Here is a 14,128-nt window from a genome sequence, read left to right as displayed (position 1 = left end):
CTTGTCAATTGTCTAATGAAACTATGTTCAGGTCAAGGAGGAGAAAATGTTTACACCATAGGAATTTTCATTCTTACATTTTATTAAAAAAATACTTATGGAGGGAGATCTCTAATAAAGCCATTGGCTTGGGTGTGATGAATTTTGTCCACATGAGGAGACATTAGGAGCCATTAGGTATATAGGTATATGAGGTATAATAGGCTAACACAAGTTAATACATGAAAAAGAGCTACTATATATTCAAGAGAAGGCAAATAATCTCACATCATATGATGGCCAAAAAAAACCTTGTGATTTAACTAGAGCAATTTTAAAGTAGAGCCCTACAAGGTGTTGTTAGGCAATGCCTTCGACGAAAGAGGCTAACGCCAAATGGAAGGAACCTTCTTTGATGTTATCCAGGGCATGGCGGGCGGCTTGCTTGAGCTGCGCCGCCCGCTCTCGCATGCGCCGACCCTCCTCGCCTCCCAGCAGAGCTCTCACACACCTCTCCACCTCCTTTCTGCCCACCACACCAGCGGCGTATATGTAGCCGCGTTTGGCCAGCCGCATCCCCACGCGCCAATGGTTCTCTATAAGCTCAGCATTCACGGACTGATCGCCGAAGATGGGCAAGCAGAGCATGGGCACGCCGAGGCAGACGCTCTCTAGCGTCGAGTTCCAGCCGCAGTGCGTCAGAAAGCCGCCCACGGCCGGGTGGCCCAGCACGCGGAGCTGAGGGGCCCATGAGATGATGACACCGCGGTCTTTGGTGCGCTCTTCGAAGCCTTGCGGCAGCGTGCTGTTGGCGCGGGCCACCCACAAGAACGGCCGCTTGCTGGCCTCCAAGCCTAAGGCTATCTCCTCCATTTGAGAGGGCGGGAAGGATCCCACGCTGCCGAAGGAGATATACAGAACGGACTTCTCTTCCTGCTCATCCAGCCACGGCAGGCACTCTGCGTCTTCCTTCATCAACGTACCCCTCATCACCTGTGCAAGGTCCGCATTGCTTGATTTTGCTGGCTCGATGCATGGGCCTATGTACTTGACCTTTGCAGGAGACATGCAGGAAAGAAGGGAGCCTTCCAAGATGTCGCACGTGTTCACCAGCACGTAGTCGGCTTCTTCGATTCTCTCCAGCATCTCCAACTCCAGCGCATGGTGGAAGTAGTATTTGTCGAGAAGGTGGCTCTTGTCTAGCTGAAGCTTGGCCTCGAGCTCGTCCAGCTCAGGTGCTGCAGAGACATATAGCCCATGAATTAAAACGAGCGAGCGAGAGAGAGAGAGAGAGAGAGAGAGAGAAAGAGAGAGAGATACATTCGGGGTAGATTTTCTTTGATCGAGCCAAGCATCCCACATGAAAAGAGGTTGCATTATTAGACCAGAAGACAGCTCTAGGGATGCCGAACTTGTCTGAGATATCTTGCGCCCACGGGAAGAACATGTCGGAGACGATGCAATTGATGGGATGGTGGGTGGCAGCTATGGATCTCTGTACAAGCTGCTCAATAACGCCTTGCTGCCGCTGCATATTGGCCAGGAGCTGGCCGAAGATCTGAGGGGACATGTCCACCCGGACAGAAGGGTCGACCGGCAAGCCGTCGGAGATGTTAACAAAGCGAATGCCGACGTCGATAGGGTTGCAATCACCATTAGCATCCTGCAGCAATATTGTTCTAGCGCCTGCTTGATCATATTCATGCTGGCAGGCCTTGAGCAAAGCGCGGGCCGATCGCTCCGTGTTGACGAAGGTGACCTTGCAATTCTCCAGAGAGGCGAGATGAGACGCGAAGTGAAGCATGGGGTTGATATGGCCCTGCCCTGGGAATGGCAAGAAGAGGAAGTGGGGCGCCATAGCGCAGAGCTGCAGAGCTTGCAGACGGCCATGCTTTTGCTCTTCCACTCAGGTAATATAACGTTCCAATTGGGACCTGACAAAAGTCATCCTTCTCGAATCATCAATAATTCAAGCCAAAGTTTCAGACTTCCCGTCAACCACGGCTTCCCCGTGCTTCTAGAAAAGAATCTATAGAAAGATAGCCTTTTCATAGTATCTCGATTTAGAGAGGAGGAATCGTGTCAGAAATAAGCAGTCCGTTCGTGTAATTTTGACCGTTCAAATTGAGAAAAATGGGCAATAATTTTGTCTAGCCTTGAATTTTGTTATAAAACACCTATGCATTCTTTCAATAAAAATTGGTGGAGCTTGAAGGTCATCCTTTTTTTTTCTTAAAAATTATTGAACAACTTAGTTAATGAGAGGACTGCTCTCAGCCCACATGCCCTTTTACACAACAACACACACCCCACACACACCCACTAATAATTGTCTAGCCTTGAATTTTTTTTATAAAACACCTATGGAGTTTTTCAAAAAAATTGGTTGAGCTTGAAGATCATCCTTTTTTTCTTGAAATTTTTTGCGCAACTTAGTGTGTACACAAAATGACATCATGGTAGTAAGAACTTCCTTAACAAGCGTGCGTGTTAAGATATTGAGCTCAATTAGTACGGGGTATAGATGACACGCCAGGATGACATCTCCACACTTATGCCACAGCCATGGTTGGTGAGATTGTTATGGGTGATTTGCCTCATTTGTGAAATCCACTTTAGTTTACTAGAGTTATGGCATAGTTAAAGTGCCAACTCATGTAGTCAAGTTACCACTATGGACCGTCGACCTTGTATGTTTTAATAGGAGAGTACTTTTTTCCTTATAATATGTACTTTACTCCTGTTGTGTGTGTATGTGTTTGCCTATAAGTAGCTCAAGCTCACCCTCTCCTCCCCCACAGTCTTCTCGATGGTCCTTGTTGATATTTCATCTTCCAATTTTAATATTAGATCCGTTTATTCTAGTGTAGATTTTTTTCCATTTTTCCTAGAATTTCTTAATGATAATTCTCACTCCTCCTCCTCCATCCAAGATTGTGATTACCTCATATCCATTATGGTGGATTGGAATGCCTTCATTAGACTCGTCGCTTTTATAGTAGCGATGACCTAGTTTATTCATGAGGATTTGGATGAACCTATCCATCTTTTAAACTAATCATCATCCATCACAAGAGCATAGCAGACAAGACTCACATAAATAAGACTAATGGTATACTTTAATGGATTTACTTGCCTAAGATAATTTTAAGAATTTGTTCATCTTTTCATCTTAGAATCTTGGAGGCAAAAACCTTTGTTGGAGGTATGCCTTCATATCTTCCCATCTGAGTTGATCTTAATTTAGATGGTTGGACTCAATATGGTTTCTTCAACTATTTTGGGCACTAATGGTTTTTTTGAGCCAAGCAAGGGGGCCATCCTAGTCTGGTCTTTATACCCTGTCATGTCAAATTATTCGTCGATGGAATCAATATAGTTCAAAACCACTTCTTTGAGATTATTCCCTTCTCCTCAGAACAACCCTAGTTATGATCAATGGAGTGCTTCTTTGACAGACATCATTTTCCAATGCCTCTACTTGAAGTACAACATTATGGGCTTGATATCTGTGCCTCTTCTTAGACTAAAAGAAAATCTTTAGAAAGTAACAGATTTCTTGAACACAAGAAAAGACTTAGTTTATTACATTGCTAAGGGAAAGTTTCAATTCTAGGATCCAAAAAGTTAGTAACAACGATATTGGCCTATAATTATAAAATTTCTATGAGGGAGATACAAACTAAGATGGTTGAGCTAGGCTAAGTATTCATCTAGGGTAAAGAGACTTCTGTAATAAATCCTATATTCCTTTACAAAACCTAAACTTTCCATAATCATGGCTATGCTCAGATTCAAGGCATAATAATATGGAAGATAGTCTATGTCTATCTCCACAATAAATTTCTCTACATCTTCATCCCATTGATATCGCCACCCCATGAATAGGGACTGTATAAAGTAATATTCTCTACAATTGAGATAATAGGTTACGACTATCATTGTATTGTTGAGATGTCAAGCTCAACATGAGCTGACACTCACGAGGCACCTGCATGACCGTTCGATATTTACATCACTGGTGGGTTTGGTAGCTGGCATCGACATATCTTCGCCAGAGATTCTACAGCTGGACTACACCGACTAGTCCACACCTACCCACTCCACTTAGTGTGTTCATATTATGGACCGCTCGTATATACTCTGTTATGTGTGTTAGTCACTTTATCTTCTTTGTAGACCTCCTTTGTTTTGTGAAGAAGAAGAAGAATTTTCAGCCCTCTAATCTTGTGTGTTCTTTTCTAGGGTTTGTGTGAGTGTGTGTGTGCTTGCAAGAGCTCAAGCTCTTTTCTCCCCTGCATCTTTTCACGGTATCAGAGATCCAGGTTCATGCTAAGGGCTGAGCGGCAAAGCAAGAGAAGCACAGGAAGCGGTACGAGGGTAAGAGCTTCATCTACTCTTCCCCCTTTGTGTTGGCTACTATACCCTTGTCCGGGAGCTCTTCGCACTGGCAAATGAACTCTGATTAAGGAGCTTTCTTCATGGGAGCAAAGATACAAGGCAACTATACTTTTTGTTGGACATAATTTTTCGGGCTGAAATTGCGTTTCGGGCGCATCTGAACCTCTGTTTTTCAGTTTGCAGGCGTTCGCGGGCACTGCGAGTAAGTTTCGATTCTCTGCAAAACTTTGTTTTTGAAACTGCAGGAAGGACGATTGTTTGTGCAGACATTGTGTTTACTGCTGTAAAGACATCTCAAAGTTGCCATTGGGTGTATGTATGTAAATTAAGGTCACTGGTTGTGATAGTTTGGATACAGAATAGTACTGCTCTCTGCAGAGAATACAACAGTTGGTGAGGTTAAACAAGAGTGCTGTTTTTGATAAATTTGTGTTGCAGACAAGATGCATGATGGAATTAACGAGATTGTTGCAAAGAATCTTGACAAGAACAACTTCCATGCTTGGAGGTTTAGATTGATAAATTTCCTGATGGGAAAAGGTTATTGGGACTACATATTGAAGGTGAATATGAGGAGACACTAGAGATATCGGATATTAATCCAACTGCTATAAATGTAAAAGAATTCAAGGATTGAAATCAAGGAGTAAGGAAAGTCATGTATTGACTTTCTATTAATATACACGACACCATGATTGGGCATATACACAGGATACCAAGTCACTTAAGGAGGCATGGGATACCTTGGTGAAGCTGTATGAAACTAACACCAAGGCACAAAGAAAGATTCAATTGAAGAATAAGCTTCATACTATGGAGAAGAAAAATATGTCTGTGAATGATTATGCCTTGAAGATCAGGGCATTGTGGAATCCCTTGCGTCAATGGGTGTTTCTGTTGATGATGATGATAAGGTGAAAGTGTGTCTTGAACCACAATACAATGCGTTCAAGACGTCTATTCAGACTCGGGAGAACATTCCCAACTTCACAGATTTGGTGTCAATGTTGATCATTTGAAGATAAGAATTTGGGTGAAGATCAATAGTCTTCACAAAACAAAAAATAGTTTAGAGCAACAGGCCTTCTGATTTATTTTGTTCTGTAACACATCCCCTATTCACTCTTGGGAGGTTGATGAGGACCTGGTACGCCTGGCCCCGCACTTGGTGTGTGGCCAATGGATGAGGGGACTCTTTTGCAGCCATGAGATAAAAATGCTTGACAAAAATGGATTTGTCCTAGAATCTGGTGGAGTCTCCGTAACGATCTAATCAGGCAGGAGCAAGTACATCAAGAGCACCCAATTCTTTTCGTCCAAGATTTAGAGATGGAAAGGCCTTTTAAATGGAGGGCAAGTTTGACTAAGAAATTTCAAGAAAGCATTGAGAAAGGAAGAACCTTGTGTGCAGAGGTGTTTCGAGAGGCCATTGTTTTATGCAATGAGGCCCATATATTCTACGTTAGTACTAAAGGCTCTCGAGCATTGGGTGTGGACTAGTTTGTCATAGTGGCAGAGTTTCCACGATGCACATGTGAAGGGTTTCAAAAAAGAGAAAGCAAGCGTTTGACATACATCCCATGCGAGCAGTTGTACTGTGTACTTGCAAGTACTAGGATTGGATTCGACATCTCATGATTTCATTCATCAAAGGACACTAACCAAAGTGGAGTTGTTTCAAGCTCTTAGTGGCAGACGATGCAATGTCACTGCTTGACACTCTACGATGTTGGATGTCTACTATGGCAATCATTTCACATCACTTTTGGCTACTGCAAATTTTATGGTCCTTTGAGTCACTTCCAAGCAGTGATTAGAAACATTTTGGTGGTGGACACCTCCAATACGAAGATTTCATATATCCAGCTGTTTAGTAGCATGTATTCACACTAGTGTGGTATTGCCAATTTCAAATATTGCATTTTTGCAAGATTGCAATGGTTGGGTTATCTTGTAGTCAGGGCTACAATTCCTTGTTATTTTGGTGGTGTTTAGGATCTTCCTTGTAATGGGCCATCAATGGTGGACTTGTTTTGAGTATGGTTTTTTGGCCACAGACACAACTACTTTATCAACAAGTGTGAGCAGTCATGAGTTGTCTCATTGGTGGCTAAGCCCCTACAATATGCCGTCTCTTTTTGAATGTTATATTCCCATTTATATTAGTGTGAAATATATCTTTTACATTTAGATTCTTTTTGTGCAGTGTGCCTTGAGCATGTGGAACGATTTGGTCGACACATTTAAACTTCAATTACATGATAGTTTTCTTAATGGCTTTTATTAGAATGATGTGTGTGGTAATCATTTGATTCTTTCATTTTGATTGTACATTTGCCAAAGAAAAAAACCAAATTTTTTTTATGGGAGTCATGGTTTACAGTACTAAAAAAGAAATATTAATATGTAACCATCCATGGAATTGATTAAAGTCGAACGTTCAAAACTACCCCTTTTGCTCGGAAACTTAGGTTGCTCGAAAAATATCGCTCGGAGAACGACAAGACTCAAGTACGGGATCCCTTGTATCTAACTCTTGACTTTCTCTGTATGCAATCTACGTAATGAAAAAAAGGATCTATGCAATAAAATTATTCAATGCATGTGTTAGATGAATCCCCAAGAATCCAAGCGTCTCAACAACAACCCCTTCTTTGTTAGCAATGATCTCAAATAACTGTCAAAATTCATCTATAGTAATTTTGTGTTCCACTTGTTGGGTAGATACATGTGTGTGTGCCGTGGAAAGACAATAAAGCATCCATAGAGTCCATAAGATATCATCCAATGTGTAGTCTATGTATATATCAACTGTCACCATATTATATACCCTATGTTATTTCTCATCATAAAACCTTTCATTGTGTATGATAGAATGAAGTGATGAGCATTGGGTGCACTACAAATTGACTTAGAAAAAATCATGTAGAATAAGAACCCACTTTGGACTAGGCATGAGAGCAATATTTTTTTCTCTCCCTATTTGAATACACTCTAGTTGAGCAATCTTCATAGTCCAAAATGACACCATTTGAGGTCCAAGAGGGAGGGAAGCCTTCACACAAAGTCCTATTAAAGATCTACACAAGGATAGGCACCAAAGTGGTGGATCTACGTGTACCGTTCTCCATGTGAAGGTCCTTGTGGTTTGCTTCAATAGACATTGGTGACATTAGAAGTGGTGAAAATGGGCTAGCTTGGGTGAGGTGAGGGATGTGAAATAGGTCAAAAGGGAGCTAATTTGGGATGTCCTATAAGTGGCGTGTATAGGTTTCCCAAATGAGAGGGTCTACAATGAGTGTGGCTGTCTTTTTTTCCTCCAAGGGATGCCATACATCTATAGTGTATGCTTTGCCTGTCAAGTGAGGTGGTGATTTCATGTGCAAAGATTTGTCTCATCACCTTAACCCAACAGAAGCAAAAGGCATGAGGTTGCACTCATCATCATACCACCTATTCTGAGATTGTGACTATAGTGTATGCTTTGCCTGTCAAGTGAGGTGGTGATTTCATGTGCAAAGATTTGTCTCATCACCTTAACCCAACAGAGGCAAAAGGCATGAGGTTGCACTCATCATCATACCACCTATTCTGAGATTGTGAGCCCACCGTGTTCGACAATTGAGCAGAGAGTGGGGGAATCTAGCTTGGGCTAATTTGTGCAAGATAGATGTGATGTGTGTTGTGATGGTTGGGTGTGGTGATGAGAGGTGTTCATTATATGGTTGGGAGTGGTGATGAGAGGTGTTCATTATATGGTGGTAAAAGTGATCAATGTATATTGCATCCAGGTCATGGTGGAAGTGGATGTGGATGAAGGTGCATGTGGAAAAGTTTGAGAAGAGTGGTAGGGAGGGACAATATATGGTAAAGACGAGGTATGTGTGGTCTACCCTAATGAGTGGCAATCGGATGGCATGAAGTCCTGTGTGTCACATACGATCAAGAGATCCCCATTAAGTAATCCACTGTGCTAGAGTCACCTCAAAAGCAAGCTATATGAAGTGGATCAACAAGACATCGTGTTGTAGATCAACAACTCATGCAAGTCCCCCATGTCTAAAAACCTTATGTCATAAGTGGTGATGTGTAGCCCCAACTCCATGATGATATTTGCAAACAAAGGAGCCTATGGTGAATGTCCATCCTACACCAAATCTTGTGTAGGTGGAAAATAACATACTACAACATGTAATATATAATATCCTGCTCTAGCAAACACATCCACATAAATGGTTTCTCCTCAACCTGTCAAACCACCCTAAATACTCTATACACAAGTAGATTTTCAAGAAGCATGCAATATTTTGATGTCTGTATAAAAAATTGTGTTCTCTTATATAGGCACATGCAAAACATCCTAGATTGAACCACAAAGCCACACTGTAGTTCCATGTGGCCATGTGAAGTGCATTCATCGTTCCATAGACCTTGCATTGCTATACGAGGTACCGTTCAATAATGATGACACATACTACAACCCATTTATTGACCTTACTTACCTCCATAACTTGGATCATTCCAAGTTTTCATTGCTCCACCTACAAAGGTGACATCATCTTTGAGATAGATCTTTGTGGGGCGAAGGGTTGCCCTTTCCACTATTTAGGCCAAGCAAAATTCCATGCCTTTGAATTTGAGAAACAAGGGCCTCCCTTGCAAGGTCCTTGCCCGCTTTCCAAGTATCAATGAAAGAGGTTCCAATAATGCCCATTTGTTGGCACTCACCAACTTCCTTTGAAGAGTTCCTACAAGGAGGCCAATGACTAAAACATGTAATGCATGGGAGTGCCATTGCTTTTCCTCTTAAAAGTTGCCCATGACTACTTGCATTTCAAATTTGGTGGCTTCCACCATTAAGTGAAGCCCCCTCCATGATGGCCTCCTTAGTTGCTGAAAGCTCTCGATGAAGTTTCCTATTCTCCTATATGAGTTAGTCAAACTCAATCGCCATTGATTTTCCTCTTAAAAGTTGCCCACGACTACTTGCATTTCAAATTTGGTGGCTTCCACCATTAAGTGAAGCCCCCTCCATGATGGCCTCCTTATTTGCTGAAAGCTCTCGATGAAGTTTCCTATTCTCCTATATGAGTTAGTCAAACTCAATCGCCCATGTGGCATTGGTGGTTTTCTTCATTGCAATTGCTATGGGGTCCCTTGGTATGTTGAGATAAGCTCTTGAGGTCAAAGATTTCTTTGTTATAGTGAGCCCTAATGCCTCCCATTACTTCATTGTGTGTCTCTTGAATCAACAATTTGCTCCTTGTCATGGTGCTCCTCTTGAAGGGACAAGATTCCTTTGTGCTCAAAAGGGCATCTTTGACAAAAGCACTCATGTCCCTTGATCATAGGTTCTTGCTATGTTTAAGTCCATATTTGAGATCTATCAACTTTCTCATATGGCCGTTCTATTTCGGGGAACATGTCATCCCACTGTTTGAAGTGGTCGGGTGGGGTTTACACGGTAGGAGCTTGTGAAATGCTGATGAGAACTGTGGAGATAGACCAAAAGATATATTAAGCATCTACTAAAGACCCAATGGAACTATGAGACCAAAGTGATACAATAATTTCCATGGCATATCTCATCATGAAATGGAAAATAAAATAGAAACAAAACAGAGCTCTCATTGGGGTGATACAAAACTACCCATGGAAACTCATCATGAAATTCCAAGAACATGAACATGAGAGAAGCATCAACCTCCAATAGATGGTACACCACTCTCCAAAATATCAAGGATGGGGCTAAAGAGTATGGCCGAGAGGTCTCCCTCAACTACGTCATGTGGAAAGGTGGATTCATAGTGATGGAGCATGTCCTCTATCTAGAGCTGATTAGGGGATCGTGGCCGACATCCAGGGGACCAGGGAACGTTGGAATGTAGTCTGAGGTAACTCCTCATGGGTGAGGTGGGTCCATAGGGTGTCCTCCACTTAATGGGTCCAGAAGAAATTGGTGATGGTTGGCTGGCGAGAGAGAGATCAAGGTGGCTGGTACTGAAACTCTCTCAAGAAAGTGTCCATGCGTCTGTAGAGCTCAAGAAGAAGAGCCCTAGGCAACATTGGCTCGAGAAGTCAATGATCCTAGAGAGTGGACCAAATCCCTCACGAGAGAGAGAGAGAGAGAGAGAGAGAGAGAGAGAGAGATTAAGTGTCTACTAAAGACCCAATGGGCCTATGAGACCAAAGTGATACAATAATGTCCATGTCATATCTCATCAAAGAGAGAGAGAAAGAAAGAAAGAAAGAAAGATTTTATTAACGTGTTCCAAAAGACCGAACTCGGCCTATGAGACAAATCGGTGTACCTGTATGGGGTATCCTCTGCCATCCCAACAAAATGAAAAAGTACTGAACTAAAAAGCTGAATCTGGGTGTGCAATAAGTACAATGAGTGGGGAAGGGGATGGAGCTCTACTACTAGGAGAATGCAAAGCTATATGCATGCAGTATACAATCATGATATGCAACCTAGCTAGCTCCATCCTGTACCATACTGGGGGGGAGAGAGAGAAAGAGTTATATTAACATCTTCGAAAGGCCAAAATGTTACATCATGTCTATGGAATACATCATCATGGTATTGAAAGTAAATCTAAAAGAAAATACACGTGAAAAAAACAAAGAACCTCAAGCTCTAGCATCAGCCAAGAATCTCACATAGGCCACTGCAACATGGTACCTAGTGTAGTGACGCTGACAGGGCAGGAGAAAGTCTTGTAGTGGTGGGAATTGCAGTGGTGGGAAATGATGGCTCTGATCCTCCTAAGGTGACGTGAGTGAGAGCGGTGGCCACTATGTCAAGGACGTCGGGCTTTGCATAGCTGAGAGAGAGAGAGAGAGAGAGAGAGATGACATACCAAGAATGGCCCATTAGAACACACATTCTCCAATGTTGACAAAGTGTGATATGGATGATACTTGTAGCTTATGTGCTTAACAAAAAAACACACATTTTGTTGAAATGGATTAAGTCTTGTACAATGTCTTTTGGCAGTGATGGTTTCTAGACCATAGATCTTTCTTACTCTCTAGTAAGACTATGTTACACAAGAGACTTGAGATCTCAGTAATCAAAGTTGTAGATGTAGCATCTTCTTTGTAGGTACCAAAGGATCAAGAACTTGTGTTTGCATCAGTGCTTTTTGCCAAGCACAGTGCCTCAAAACACCATGGGGCCTTAAAGCACCCATACTTGAGGAGCTCAGTTGAGCCTACCATAACCCTACACATGATGGCTGCATAGTATTCCACCAATGTTGGCTGCCATAACCTAAACTTTGTTTTTAAAATGTGTGCGCTACTATGTGCGCATTCAAGAAATAACTTGTGATGGAAACATGATTGACACTACCCATTAATATAACAGAAACCTTATGCGTGCATACGTCACCAAAGCAAAATTTGTAAGAGTTAGGACCACAGTCAACATTATGCCTTACCTGGCAACCTATACCCTCTGAAGTCAATAAAGAGAGAAGAAATTTCTATGATAGCAACAATTAGTCATTTGATACAACTGAGTAAGCTACTTGAAGATCATTTGAAGTTCCCTGTATATACATTCTGTGTGACAGTATGTGCTCCCATGTATTGGACTGATCCATCCTATATCTTTCCCTCTGGCCTTCAGAGTAGTGATCAAAGTGAGAGAAAATAATCTCTCTTAGTAAGGGTTCATGACCATTGAGGAAATTACCATCCTAAGGCTCTTTTTCGAAGTTTGATCGAGTTTACAGGAGGAAATAAGTCTGCAACGGTCTCTCTCTCTAAGGTGCTTACAATCTGCCGTAAACTGCAAACAAAAAACAAAACACCAAGGTTGAGAAATAATCACAGCCAGGTTTCAGGCAATAAAATAGATGATATGTGTACGTGTGTATTGGGGTTTTGTTTTGTTTTTTTGTTTTTTTTTGGGGGGGGGAGCCTAAACAAAGCATAAGGAAACATGCATACCGTGAGTTATGCCAAGAAAACACAAACACAGATGGATAATAAAGACATGATGTGTGTGTGTGAGAGAGAGAGAGAGAGAGAGAGAGAGAGAGAGAGAGAGTTAACTTGTTTTTATACTGTTTTTGATCTTAAAGAAGTTTTCCTCACTTTTGAGGGCTTCCCCTTGTATAGTGAAGTAATAGAACACTGGTTTTTTTTTTGGTTAAGTGTGTGTGTGTGTGTGAGAGAGAGAGAGAGAGAGAGAGAGAGAGATGTGAGTGTTGCTATCTTCTACTAGAGGGTGGCCTTGGCTAGTAGGAGACAGAAGGCCATTGATAGAGAGATTTTTCAGTGGCGTGTGCAGAGAGAGAGAGAAGAAGAAGAAGGAGAGAGAGAGAGAGAGAGAGAGGGAGAGCTTGCTCGTTTGCGATTCTGCTCGCGTGATCGCCTGCGACTTACTCGCCTTCATCTCTGTTTGCCTTCATCTCTGAGAGAGAGAGAGAGTGCGACTGTAGAGGGGGGAGAGAGTGCTGCATGAAGGTGTGTGTGTGTGTGTGTGTGTGTGTGACAGAGAGAGAGAGAGAGAGAGAGAGAGAGAGAGAGAGAGAGAGACCAAAACGCAGATCGATCTATGAAGGTGCTGATTAAGGGTTTGCAGCTACTGATTTAGGGTTTGTAGGTGTGCTGAATTAGGGTTTGTAGGTGCTGAATTAGGGTTTTCAGGTGCTGAATTAGGGTTTGAGAGAACAGGTTTTCTTTGCTTTTGTACATGGATTTGGATGACCCGGCTGCTACTGTTGGTGGCATGGCTGCCAATAGCCTTAACATGGATCTTATTGAGGAGATGATCGAGAAGGATGTGGGTTATGCTTCATATGCCTCGGAGCAACAAAAACGTCAAAGGCTTGATGTTGATGCAAGCTACACTCCGGTGAATGTTGGAGAGAATGCAGAGGAAAGTTCTCAGGTACCTTCTTCGGAGTTTGCACGTTTGCTACATGGTGAGCTTCTGCAAGAATATGTGAAGGCAAATAGCGTGCAAATGGCTGCAGTAGATAATGGTGGTGTGGCTGATGTATGCATGGAGACTCCTTTGTTGCTACAACAGCTAGCAGATTTTCATGATCGTGCTGCTATCTTCTTCTTTACTGGGCATATTCCGTTGTTGCCTCGTCTTAGAGCATGGTTGGGCCGCTTGGTGTTGCTTGAGGGACTTGAGGAGATTTATGATGGTCCGAGAGGCTTTTATGAAATACTTTTTCGCACTTCGGAAGCCCATAAGGCAGTCTTGGAGAAGGTGCCACTCTTTTTGGATGGGCAGTTGGTTCATGCGGTTCCGTGTGGAAGCCTATGGTAGAGTACCAAGATATATTGCGCCAGGCTTGCCCAATTTGGGTTGAAGTAAAACGATTCCCACCAATGTTTTGGTGTGTTTTACCGGGTCTCATGCGAGGTATCGGTGATATCTTGGTGGTGCCTCGAATGACATCTAGAAATCGAAATCGTCTATGCATGTTGTGGGATACTGGGAGACCTAGGCCGACACATTTGCGTGTCAATATGGTTGGGCTGCAACCTTTAATGTATGAATTGAGGTGGGATACATTTGCTGGCCACTATTTCAAATGTGGTGTGATGGGCCACTTTGTCTCCGAATGTCCTAAGAAAGAACAAGTTGTTGCTACCAAGGATATCGTTGATGGACAGTTGCCCGTGGAAGATGAGCATGATGCTCCTTTACATGATGCCCTGCACATGGATGTACATGTGGATGTTCAAAATGAGGTTGAGCAGCCGTGGGTGGAAGTAC

At 42.5% G+C, this 14,128-nt stretch overlaps 2 protein-coding genes across 2 annotated transcripts in view; both read right to left on the bottom strand.

The window, feature by feature from the left end:
- Positions 1-1,909, bottom strand: LOC147621874 (UDP-glycosyltransferase 85A7-like). The gene is made up of 2 exons (XM_086822893.1): positions 1,300-1,909; positions 1-1,217 (listed from the first exon to the last, which is right to left on the bottom strand). The coding sequence occupies exons 1-2, from the start codon at positions 1,835-1,837 to the stop codon at positions 340-342; spliced, it is 1,416 nt and encodes a 471-aa protein (XP_086679019.1). The 5' UTR covers positions 1,838-1,909; the 3' UTR covers positions 1-339.
- Positions 1,910-11,740: 9,831 nt separating this feature from the next.
- Positions 11,741-14,128, bottom strand: part of LOC147621872 (UDP-glycosyltransferase 85A1-like) — a 68,675-nt gene continuing 66,287 nt past the window's right edge. The window contains exon 4 of the mRNA XM_086822892.1: positions 11,741-12,178. Coding sequence (XP_086679018.1) covers positions 12,162-12,178 — 17 coding nt within the window. The 3' untranslated portion in view covers positions 11,741-12,161. The remainder of the gene's footprint in view (positions 12,179-14,128) is intronic.

Source organism: Cibotium barometz, chromosome 29 (genome assembly GCF_041138505.1).
Source record: "Cibotium barometz isolate CiBa-2024 chromosome 29, ASM4113850v1, whole genome shotgun sequence".
Taxonomy (NCBI): Eukaryota; Viridiplantae; Streptophyta; class Polypodiopsida; order Cyatheales; family Cibotiaceae; genus Cibotium; species Cibotium barometz.
Note: the sequence above shows the minus strand (reverse complement) of the source record. Positions and strands in the feature narration are given on the sequence as shown.

What these genes read in the sequence shown, in the direction of transcription:
- LOC147621874 (XM_086822893.1), bottom strand. Translation starts at nt 1,837, where the DNA reads ATGGCGCCCCACTTCCTCTTCTTGCCATTCCCAGGGCAGGGCCATATC. An exon ending in AAAGAAAATCTACCCCGAAT is followed by an intron (nt 1,218 to 1,299) that starts GTATCTCTCTCT and finishes ATGTCTCTGCAG; the next exon opens with CACCTGAGCTGGACGAGCTC.